Source organism: Zootoca vivipara, chromosome 13 (genome assembly GCF_963506605.1).
Source record: "Zootoca vivipara chromosome 13, rZooViv1.1, whole genome shotgun sequence".
Lineage (NCBI taxonomy): Eukaryota > Metazoa > Chordata > Lepidosauria > Squamata > Lacertidae > Zootoca > Zootoca vivipara.
Window position 1 is genome coordinate 31,580,811 of NC_083288.1, and position 12,850 is coordinate 31,593,660.

General features: G+C 44.0%; 1 protein-coding gene across 1 annotated transcript in view; it reads left to right on the forward strand.

The window, feature by feature from the left end:
* Window positions 1-12,850, forward strand: part of LOC132592948 (uncharacterized) — a 74,617-nt gene that overhangs the window by 35,090 nt on the left and 26,677 nt on the right. The window contains exons 5-6 of the mRNA XM_060281198.1: window positions 9,531-9,566; window positions 10,817-10,981. Of these exons, the coding sequence (XP_060137181.1) occupies window positions 9,531-9,566; window positions 10,817-10,981 (201 nt within the window). The remainder of the gene's footprint in view (window positions 1-9,530; window positions 9,567-10,816; window positions 10,982-12,850) is intronic.

Genomic DNA, 12,850 nt, shown 5'->3' on the forward strand with positions numbered 1-12,850 from the left:
CAGTTCATGGTCCTGCAGACGCCTTGCTTAGCCGGAGTGTGCGCGCGCATGCATACGCATGCATGTGCAAACGCTATTTCTGGCGCTCCTTCCGGTGCAGAGGAGGCCTGTGCAGCTTCCCATTGGCTGCACGAGCAACTGTTAGGTTGGCGGTTAGGCTTTTGGTTATTGAATCTTGTTGGTAGAGGGGTGTGGCATTCATATGCCTACCCCCACTCCATTTGCTCCATATAGAAGTATTCCATTAAAGGTATCCCAGGGCTTACGCTCTCATCCTTACATTCCCACCATAGGCGGGGCTGCGGGCGACAATTATAAGAGTACGAGCCTTGGGGAACATTCTTGGCGAGAGGGGAGAATGTCTGGACCCAGCTACCTCCTCTCCCAGGGGTGTTTACTTGACGTCCCTATAGGAAGTCAGAGCTGGAATTGTCCTAAGTGGACAATTGGTGAGTCCTGTCCCAAGTGGGCAGATGATTGAGTCCTGCCCCAAGAAGGCAGATGATGTGAGTCCTGTCCCAATGGGACAGATGTTTGGAGTCCTGTCCCTAGAGGGCAGATGAAGTGAGTCCTGTCCTAGTTGGACAGATGAAGAAGGTCCTTCTTAATGAAGGACGAAGGGTTAACCAAAAGCCTAAGCCAACACTCGATTTAAATTTGTATTTTGAATAAAGTTGTGGTCAAAATTAATGCCAAAAACCAAACCAAAAATATCGTGTCTGTTGTGAGTTTTTGGGAAGATTTCTGTTAGCCTCGTCACACAAACATAGAACAACTTTGAGACTGCTCTGTTGCTGTTAAATTATCAAGAGAAATGACACCTGCTTCAGCAGATACAGAACATCATTGCACCAGGCCAAGCTATGAGCCTTACATGGCAAAACATGCTATGATGATTGCTATCTAAAGACTTGAAAGAAGAAGTTAGAGGTTGTGCAGGTAGCGCTGACTCCGGGCACTAAATAGGCCAGCCAAGGGTGAACACCAGGATAGGCGGAAAGCCGGGAACAGGCTATGTCCACCACTCAGAAATTTTTATTTAGAACATATTGCTCATAATAACCCATTCAGTGAATACATCCTGTTTTATGGCTGGTATATAGATGAATAGATATTTATATTTTCGGAGGATATTTTTAAACCATTCAACTGTTGGATCAATAGTGCGAGTCCACACTTGACTTTTGAAGGTACATCGAGTCCATTGTTTACCTTTCCTTGATCTAGAAATCTTTGTGGATGATTAAAAGTGCGGCCCTATAAGAAAAGCACACATAGAAACTCCTTGTTACATTACAGACCTAACCATTTCAAACATCTCCGTGATAACCTTCTCTTAGGTCAGTCTCTAAGATTAAAATGCAATTCATCGGACCCACATGACTTTAAAGCCCATTCAAAAATACTTTCTGCATCCTTATTACCATGAGGTTATCCAAACTCAGTCATAACAACTGCCATAAAAAAACTCATGAGAGAGAGGTTGACCCTTCTTGCATGTTTCACATGTTAATACAAGATCTTCACGTATTTATGCTTCCCTAGAATATAACCATATGACTTTCAAAAGGATATCCCAGGGTGTGATAACACCCCCCTCTTTGCCAAACGATGCACAATGACCACTCCCCACATTAAACGGGGGGCGATTTTTGCGAGCTCGTGTGCAGCCCCCTGAACCACAGAGCGACTCCCTGGTAGTTCGGAACTGGCCACTCCCTTCCCAGGATGAATACCTGGGGTCTCCACCTACCTCAGCCAATCATCCAATCCCGCCTGGGGAGGTGTTGCCATGGGATTGGCCAGGTAAGGGGAGGGACTGTCCAGCTCACACAATAGAATTTGAATCTTATCTGCGAAGCAGCAGTTGGCTCCAGGGCTTCTCCCACCCTCCACACCCTCATTTAAGTCTTTTTTTGTAGGTTTACCTTTCTTTTTCACAGGTATGCAGGCGCTGCTACGTCAGGGTCGCTGTTGAAGGGCCAGAAAGGAATTTCCCTGCATTGGCAGGTTTCGCCTTTCCCGTAGCAATACCCCACAACTTTGGCAGTGTCAGGCCTTGGGCGGACTCCTTGCGGCTATCTTCCTAAAGGGGGGGGGCGTGAGGCCGTGACCTCATTCCCTTGGCATCGTCAAGATCAGGGTTCCCCCGTTAAAGGGGTCTTGGGGGGAGGTATTGGCCATACACCGAGAGGTTGTCATAGCTCTCCGCCTCCAGCGGCAGTGAACAGGGACAGGCTCTCTCTGCTTGAACATATGTTCTCCAGAGCCAGCCCAATCCCCACATATTCTGGATAATCCTGGTGTCTCCAAGATCTTGGGACAGGGAAGGAGAAATGCCCAATGCCTGAGCCAAAGTCTCCCTACATCTGAATCTTAATAAAGTTGTGGCCAATTTTAATCCCATAACAAATTGTCTTGAGTCATTATTCCACTCAGGGATCGACTGGGATTTGGGGGGAATCCGCCTGTCCCTGCAAAGTCATTTAAAGATATATTGCTGCATAAGGATTTAAAATCCACACTCAGACAACGTACGTTGTCCAGTCCTCCACGTGGTTCATTGTATTTTATGAACTCATTTCTGTTGAAATTGATATGATACAGTGAACTAAAGGAAAAGGAAAAGGGACCCGTGACCATTAGGCCTAATTGTGACCGACTCTGGGGTTGCGGCGCTCATCTCGCTTTATTGGCCAAGGGAGCCGGCATACAGCTTCCAGGTCATGTGGCCAGCATGACTAAGCCGCTCCTGGCGAACCAGAGCAGCGCACGGAAACACCGTTTGCCTTCCCGCCAGAGCAGTACCTATTTATCTACTTGAACTTTGACGTTCTTTCAAACTGCTAGGTTGACTGAGCAATGGGAGCTCACCCCGTTGCGGGGATTCGAACTGCCGACCTTCTGGTCGGCAAGCCCTAGGCTCTGTGATTTAACCCACAGTGCCACCCGCATCCCACACATAATACAGTGAATTACAATACTTTATTTTGCAAGCGTGCAGCCAGTTACGACTCATGTTTTTATTGAGTATAACTTTATGTAACCCTAGGTTTGTTGTTGTCTTACTAATGTTTGTACCATGGCTGTGTTTTCTAAGAAGTTTGGATATACCGGTAGTATACCGAGAAAGACAAATTATTAAGCATGTTTACTTTCTTCCACAGTGAAGATGACCAATTGTTAAAAAAAGAAGACATGTCGTTACTTACTTTGTCAAAACGAAAAGTATGTTTAGAAATGCGCATAGCAGCCTTAACTGAATATGTAAAAAACAACTTAATCCCTAGAGGACTTCGGATCCCTAAGGCACCTCCTCTATTTAAGTACAATAGGAGATTTGTTGAAAAATGGGAATCTATTTTGAATAAATGTTCTAATGATCTAATGCTTTTGATCATAGAACAATTTGCCATTGATTTGGAAAAGGTCCACAAAGATTTAATGGAGGAATGGCGGACCTGTTTTCCATCTCTCTGACCTTCGTAAGGAATTTGGCGGTTGCTAGGGGAGTAAATGGCAACCCCCTACCCTCTCCGGGGGTTACGGAGAGGGGCCGCTGGCCCGCGATGCCCCCAGACCCACTCCGACTGTTTTTGGAGTGGGGGGAGCTTGGGCTGAGCACTTACGAGGGCCAGGACTCCCGGACGCTAATCTGCATGGCGGGGATTTCCATGGTTAAAGAAGATAATTAGGCTTAAATCTATGGACATACTTCAGAAGGAGGGGAAGAAGCGCTGTTTACTGCTGAGAAATTTATGCTGCTGAGGGAGAGGAGTCAAAGATTGTACAGCATCTGGAAGAAGGATTGATGGGGACGGAGCGATAAGGGAAGTGAGTTTTTATTTTTTTTCTTCATATTGTTGCCTCGTACCGGTTCCGGTTTCCGCCTGCAGGAATGGCGGACCTGTTTTCCATCTCTCTGACCTTCGTAAGGAATTTGGCGGTTGCTAGGGGAGTAAATGGCAACCCCCTACCCTCTCCGGGGGTTACGGAGAGGGGCCGCTGGCCCGCGATGCCCCCAGACCCACTCCGACTGTTTTTGGAGTGGGGGGAGCTTGGGCTGAGCACTTACGACGGCCAGGACTCCCGGACGCTAATCTGCATGGCGGGGATTTCCATGGTTAAAGAAGATAATTAGGCTTAAATCTATGGACATACTTCAGAAGGAGGGGAAGAAGCGCTGTTTACTGCTGAGAATTTTATGCTGCTGAGCGAGAGGAGTCAAAGAATGTACGGCATCTGGAAGAAGGATTGATGGGGACGGAGCGATAAGGGAAGCAAGTTTTTATTTTTTCTTCATATTGTTGCCTCGTATCTTCCCGGACGCGATGTCCTGGCTTGTTTGGAGTGAAAGAGAAGCAAAAGACTGTGTGAGTTGAACTCTATAGCTGTTGTTACTGAGCATATTTCTTAAAGATGTGAAGTTGCCGATGAGAAAAGCCCCCCCCTAGTCAGACGGAAGGAGTTCTGGACGCGTTCGGAGGATTTATGAGCTGTGACGCACTTTAAATTGGAGCAGCGACCTGAAGCTAAGTTCAGCTATAGGGCAAGGAGATCCATTAATTTACCAAGAGTTCATGGTTGGATGTTTGGGTCTCCTGCCTGAAAAAGCTGTAAATTCTATAAAGATAAATAAATCGTAAATCTTCATGGTTATGAGAGAAAATGAAAGTGATTTGAGCCTTTTAAGATGGCGCTGCTACTCCGTCGCAACAGGGAGCTCCACTAAGAAGATTTATGGGGAGGCTGGACTGATTAACTCACACAGGAGAAAGAACATCTGTGAAACTTCGTTTGACATTTATCTCAGCAGCTGGAACAATCGGATGAAAGTGGAAAACATCTAGGTGACTGTAAGGGGAAGATTTGGAATATTATGAGCTTGGAGGGCGATTTGAACTTTAGAAATAAGACGGCAGTGGACAGTTGCGAGGAATTCCCAATTTCTTGAAGCATGGGAACCCAAAAATAAATTATTTAGATGATTTGGCATAACATTCGGTTTGATTGATATATATATGTGTATAATTTGAAATATTGAAATGTGATATAATTGGTTTTAATTGGAAAATTAATAAAAATATTTTTTTTAAAAAAAAACATATTGTTGCCTCGTACCTTCCCGGACGCGATGTCCTGGCTTGTTTGGAGTGAAAGAGAAGCAAAAGACTGTGTGAGTTGAACTTTATAACTGTTGTTACTGAGCATATTTTTTAAAGATGTGGAGTTGCCGATGAGAAAAGCCCCCCCCCCTAGTCGGACGGAAGGAGTTCTGGACGCGTTCGGAGGATTTATGAGCTGTGACGCACTTTAAATTGGAGCAGCGACCTGAAGCTAAGTTCAGCTATAGGGCAAGGAGATCCATTAATTTACCAAGAGTTTATGGTTTGATGTTTGGGTCTCCTGCCTGGAAAAGCTGTAAATTCTATAATGATCGTAAATCTTCATGGCTATGAGAGGAAACGAAAGTGATTTGAGTTTTTTAAGATGGCGCTGCTTCGTGCTGCTTCGACGCAACAGGGAGCTCCATTAAGAAGATTTATGGGGAGGCTGGACTGATTAACTCACACAGGAGAAAGAACATCTGTGAAACTTTGTTTGATATTTATCTCAGCAGCTGGGAAACAATCGGATGAAAGTGGAAAACATCTATGTGACTGTAAGGGGAAGATCTGGATTATTATGAACTTGGAGGACGATTTGAACTTTAGAAAAAAGACGGCAGTGGACAGTTGCGAGGAATTCCCAATTTCTTGAAGCATGGGAACCCAAATAAAAAATTCTTTAGATGATTTGGCATAACATTCGGTTTGATTGATATATATATGTGTATAATTTGAAATATTGAATGTGATATGATTGGTTTTAATTGGAAAATTAATAAAAATATTTTTTTTTAAAAAAAAGATTTAATGGAGTTAAAAGAAAGGACAAAAACTAAATACAATAAGGAGGATATTGACAAACTCACTCACAAGCTGGATCAGGACGTTAATAAATTTTCCAATGAAACAGAAGTTGAGCAGAGATTGGAATGATTATTCCACAGGTAAGGTTCATTTAAGGCTGAATTATTCAGGACTAGTTCACAGGCAGTCTAACAGATCAGATATATCTTCACTTTCTACCACTCCTCCTGATTATGAGCACTCTAGACTATCTAGTGCTAATGGTTCGGATGAAGACAGAGAACTTAGGCTTAGATCTGGTCAGATGTACCAGTCTTTTTCCACACAGCGCACCAGACCCCCTACTAGAGGAAATAATCCCTGAACACCAAGATACCACTTTAGTGGTTAATTTATCTGACATTTCTACACCCCGTCACTAAAGAAACCCCGTCTTACATTAAGGATAAAAAACATATCATAACCTGTCAGGGGGACTCCTTGCAGGGAGCCTTCCCCGGTCATCCTGACCAGTATGTCTCCAAGCAACAGCGTCAGCAGCGGGTCAGGAGGAGAGAAGGAGGAGTGGAGCGGAATGGAGGAAGGTCTCCGGGAGGCTACAGAGCCCCTGGACACGCTCGGGAGAACAGGAAGTGGGACAGGGGCTCTGACAGGCAGGAGAGCCTATGCACCACTCCAACCACCAAGAAGGGGAATCTCTCAGTCCGACGCCCGAATATAGGCGTGCACCCACACGCAGGGTTAAGGGGCAGCGGTTCGGGGTGTCAAGGCTTTTATGCTGGTCATGAGGGAGAAAGAAGCATTGCAGGGTTCTGACAGTGACGAGGCAGTCATGCTTTCTGGTACTGTATCTTTGCACTGTAAATCGTATGCACAATAAAACTCTTAAAGACAAGAAGGACTGGAGCGATTTTACTCGAGAGTAGCTGCAAGCCCCTGTGACATAACCCTTATTGAAAATTTGCATGTTACTCCACATAATATTATTGCTAAATGGGATGTGTCGTCCCTATATACTAATGTACCTCTGGATACTGTAAAATCTCAAATCCAAGAACTGCTAATGGATCATAATCAGTCGTCACCACCAGTACATTCTTTAATGGAGATTCTTATTTACTTTTATCTAATATTTTTTTCAGGTTCGGATCAAAGTACTTCATTAAAAGAAACGCTGTAGCCATGGGCTCTACGTAAATGTGCTCCCAGTGTGGCCAACATCTTTATGAGAAATTGTGATTTAGAACATATTGCTCATAATAACCCATTCAGTGAATACATCCTGTTTTATGGCCGGTATATAGATGAACTGATATTTATATATTTGGAGGATATTTTTGAACAATTCAATCGTTGGATCAATCGTTGGATAGCGCGAGTCCACACTTGACCTTTGAAAGTACATCAAGTCAAAATTGTTTCCCTTTCCTTGATCTAGAAATCAATGAAAGGAAGGGAATTAACTACTGGGAAAATCACGGGGGAAAGGGGGAATAAAGGAAAGAGATCACCAGGACGATTCATCAAAGGTAAATCGCTCTCTCTCTCTCAGTTGCCCAGAGAACATGCTGCTGCTGTTTCGAATGCATGCACCAAAAGAGGAAGCTCTGGGTCACGTGTATGGGTATATATAGGTCCCCCGATCTGTTTGGACTGCACCCCATTGGTCATATTGAACCCATCATCAAGGGACCTACCGATCGGGTGTTGTGGCTAACCAATCTTACCTACCCACAACACAGGCGGTCGGTCTCCAGGTCTCACCACAACACGTACCCCCTTTGAGGGTGGACCCGATCTAGACACATATAAAAACCGTTCTGAAAATGCTTCTTTTAAAATACATTTAATTTTCCGTATGGCTCAACATTGCCCTCTAGCGTCACATTGTATATTACACTTAAAACACACTTAAAACGTTTTATTTGCAGCTGTATAGTGGAGTCTCTGGAGGGCCAGGCCTGAGCATCCCTACCCCTGCTTAGGGATGTAAGAACAAGCAATTTCTATTCTGACCTGTCAAGGTCATCTTGTTCCTATCTGTTGTAGTTTAGTTTTTGCCAAATATGAATTTTTTTCTTATTTGTCTGCTATTTAATTTATATATGTAATTTACAAATATTATTAATTTTTCCTAATTAACAGTGTAATTATTTCCTCACTATACTTGTCAGCAAAAAGGCCATTCATTTCAACGTAAAAGGAAAAACAAATCAAATGGGGTTTAAGAAGTCAATGATTAAATATTGTTGGCAGACTGAAAGCCATCACAGCAGCAAATACCAACTGGTATTCACTGGATTGGTTTCTGCTTCAGACATGGGCTAAATAAGCATCAATTTCCACCTCTGTTTCCATTTCCATCTGAATTTCCCCATATCCATATCCCCTGTCGTGTTTTCAATTAGTCTGGTGATCTTTCCACACCAGAGAGGAAAATGGGGTCTTAGCCCTTTCTCTGCTGTGCTAATTATAAGTATGCAGAGATATAGGCTAAAAAGAGTAATTTTCTGTGTAAGGTTCTGTGTAAATAATGTCATAAAAATGTATGATTTGCATATTACAGGCTTTTAACCTGCCCCCCCCCACTCCCCAGATCATGATGGTAGCAAAGGCATAGTAGGAATCTGTCTGTTGAGACATCATTCCTGGAGCATAGAGGGAATAATTCTCGATTTCAGGTCAGATGTAATCCTTTTCTAAGGAAGCTTCCTGATGTACTCATTGCAAGATAAGATCCACTTCCCTTTGTTCTTGGCATTGTGTACAAAGAGGAAACAAAAATAATGAGGCACACTGAGTTGGGAAATATAAATATATGCCTTTTCTTGTGGCTGAGCAAACATCAGACACCTGTAGTTGGAGGAAGGAAGGGCAAAGTGGGACTTCTAAAAAGAGTACTTCCCCGTCAGAGTTCCTTAGAGAAGAGATGGGCTCCATCATGGCATTCCTCTTGCTCACCTGTGGTCTCTTACTATTGTTGCCTGAAGCTGTGGGTAAGAAATATTCCATTGATTGTTTCTGATTCATCTTAACGAGGCTAGTGGATCATTGATCTCTGCTTTCAAAGGATCTCTTACAGCGAGCTATCACTTGCATCAACTTGTGTTTAGCCATGGTCCTGTCTTAGTGGTAAAGATTGGGTTTTCCTGGGAAACTGGTGGGCAAAATAAAGAAAAAAATAAGCACTCAGACATGGACTGAGAAAGCATGGCTGCTGGTCCCAAGTGCCTCTACCACAGCCCAGGTTGGGTGGGATGCTCCAGTTGACTACATATGGTACCAGTCTGTGGCACACTGGGGAGGGGGGGAATGCCAGCCCACCACAGGAGACAGCTTGAGAAGCAGTGCCTTGCTCTGAATCCACTGCTCGCTCGCTCACTGCTAGTTTTTGAAACCACATTCACATGGTATTAGCCACGATCCATATTGATGCTGTAGTTTCTGCTGTTTGGTGTGTGATTTTCTTAAATCAGCTTCAATTCGACTAGAAAACTGAATGCTGAGTAAGTGGAAATTGAGACAGCTGTTGCACATGCATGGATGATAACGACATCCTTTCCAGTTAATGAATTGCAGTTCTTATTCTTACACCTTTGTCCCCTGTTTCCATTTCAGTTGGTTATCCCTGTGTCTGCCCATTTATTTACAATGGTAAATCCTATTCCTCTTGCATCAAGGCTAATGCTCGTTATCGGTGGTGTCCCACAGAAGTGTTCCCTGAGACGGGAGAAGCGGTAATACGTTCCAGTAGAGCATGTTATTTTAAAGGTGACCTGTATTTTCTTCTACTTCTGATTTCCTGTGTCACACGTATGCATAGCCATTTTACTGTAATAAAGTAAACAGATCCTCCTCATGAACTTTAAAGCTAGATGTGGGTCTTCCATAGGCATCTGATTGGACATCGTGGAAATAAAATGTTGGATTAGATGGGCCTTTGGTCTGATGCAGCAGAACTCTTTCTGTGCTCTTAAAGAGGTTAGGGACTACCATCAGTAGCTTGTATAGATTTCCTTATGCCCGAACTATTATAAATCTCTTTCCAAGGATTAGATAAAAGTTGTTTCAAGCAACAAGATCTCTGAAGAAATGAAACACATCACCAGTATGTTAATTTGAAAAAAATGGTTCAAACTATTTACCCAAGAGGCACTTTTGTACAAATATTACCTACTAATAATTGATAAAGACCCTGATGTTGGGAAAGATTGAGGGCACTAGGAGAAGGGGACGACAGAGGACAAGATGGTTGGACAGTGTTCTCGAAGCTACGAACATGAGTTTGACCAAACTGCGGGAGGCAGTGCAAGACAGGAGTGCCTGGCGTGCTATGGTCCATGGGGTCACGAAGAGTCGGACACGACTAAACGACTAAACAACAACAACAACAACAATTGATAAAGATTGCATTGACCGGGCAGCGCTAAACTTCGGCCCTCCAAATGTTTTTGACTTCAATTCCCATCTTCCCCAACCACTGGTCCTGATAGCTAGAGATCATGGGAGTTGTAGGCCAGAACATCTGGAGGGCCGCAGTTTGGGGGGATGCCTGGCGTAGACCATAAAAGGCACATGTCATCTTTTCTAATATTACTGATATTACATTGGCATAAATGCCAGCTATCCTCATGTCTTGTTTTATATCTAGTATAACTGAATTCATTCACTTAATCTTTCTTTATAGTTTCTTGTTTCTTTAACATTATTGTCAATTTGGCAATTGTTACTTGCTCTCACAGGCTCTTGACCAATTCATTTGTCCTGGTTTGTAGCTATCTTTCTAAGCCTTTATAAAGGAGATCCCAGGCAAGGTTTTTATATATGTGACCATTATTTTATTTTATTTTATGATCATCACTACTATGTTTCAATGCATATAATCTCACTCTGTTTGGGTCTAGAGAATGGAGGTAATGATGCTGGACGACCCTGTGTCTTCCCCTTTGTGTACGAGGGTGAAACCTTCTATAAATGCACCCAAAAAGATTCGCCGACGAGGCACTTCTGGTGTGCGACAACAGGGAACTTTGACAAGGATGGGAAATGGAGCTTCTGTGCTGATATCGGTGAGCATGATGCAGGGGGCTGGAATATCAGGAGTGGTTGGCCGGATGAATAATTAGTGAAGGCACCTTGTAGGCCAAGGAGAGTGAGAGGGAAGTTCAGCATTCCCCAATCTGGTGTCCTCCAGACATTTTAAACTGCAGTTCCCATCACCACTGACCAGCGGCCATATTTGTTAGGGGCAGACTGATGTGAAACACCTGGAAGGCCCCACATTGGGAGCATTGCTTTGCATGCAAAACATCAAAATTTCATTCCCCAGAATCTCCAGGTAGGGCTGGAAGAGCGTCCTTGCCAGTCAGAGTAGACAACACCAGGCTAGATGGATCTCGCGTCTGACTCAGTTTGGATTCAGCTACATTGCTCATGTTACAATGCTATAACTGCATTATAAACATGTGACACCAGTTGGCCCTGTAGAGCACAAAACGTGGTGTAATTTCACAGTTTTTTCTCTTTTGTTATAACAATTTAATTTATGACTTGTTTAAAGTGTTTCCCCCCCTGTGTGTTGATCCAGCCTTTGTCAGCTTTCTACCTTCGTATGAAAAATTTGCTTAGTCTTAGCATTCCTGAGCACAGTTCAAGGTTCAGGCCAGGACACCTGAGATGACAGGTTCGGATAGGACCATAGAGAACTGAGTAAATAGTCTTCAGACGAGTGAAAAAAGGATTAGTTAGATGAACCACAAGTCACACATTATATAAGAGCTTGGTGCACAGTATATAATAGCTTTGTGAGCTTATATGAGAGTAAGTGGTTTGGTAGAAGTTATAGAAAAAGAAATGATATAGAAAAAACAGTGCTAATAATAATAATAATAATAATAATAATAATAATAATAATATTTGTACCCCACCCATCTAGCTGAGTCTCCCCAGCTACTCTGGGTGGCTCCCAATCGAGTGTTAAAAACAAAACAGCATTAAATATTAAAAACTTCCCTAAACAGGGCTTCCTTCAGATGTCTTTTAAAATTAGGATAGCTGTTTATTTCCTTGACATCTGATGGGAGGGCGTTCCACAGGCAGGCGCCATTACTGAGAAGGCCCTCTGTCTGGTTCCCTGTAACCTCACTTCTCACAATGAGGAAACCGCCAGAAGGCCCTCAGCGCTGGATCTCAGTGTCCCGGCTGAACAATGGGGGTGGAGACGCTCCTTCAGGTATACATATAGGGCTTTAAAGGTCAGCACCAAGACTTTGAATTGTGCTCAGAAACGTACTGAGAGCCAATGTAGATCTCTCAGGACTGGTGTTATATGGTCCTCGTGGCCACGCCCAGTCACCAGTCTAGCTCCCGCATTCTGGATTAATTGCAGTTTCCGGGTCACCTTCAAAGGTAGCCCACGTAGAGCTCATGGCAGTAGTCCAAGTGGGAGATACAGTCCGCAGGCAGGTAAGGTCTCAGCCTGTGTATCAGATGGAGCTGGTAGACAGCCGCCCTGGACACAGAATTAACCTACGCCTCCATGGACAGCTGTGAGTCCAAAATGCACCTGGTCCTTCAGAGGGACAGTTACTCCATTCAGGACCAGGAAGCCCCCCCCCCACGTGCCGGCCCCCTTTCCCCCCCAAAACAGTACTTCTGTCTTGTCAGGATTCAACCTCCATTTGTTAGCCGCCATCCATCCTCCAACCACCTCCGGCACTCACACAGGACATTCACCACCTTCAATGGGTCTGATTTAAAAGAGAGGTAGAGCTGGGTGTCATCTGCATATTGATGAACACCCAACCCAAACCCCCTGATGAGCTCTCCCAGCGGCTTCATATAAATATTAAAAAGCATGGGGGAGAGGACAGAACTCTGGGGCAACCCACAAGTGAGAGCCCAGGGGTCTGAATACTCATCCGCAACACCACTCTCTG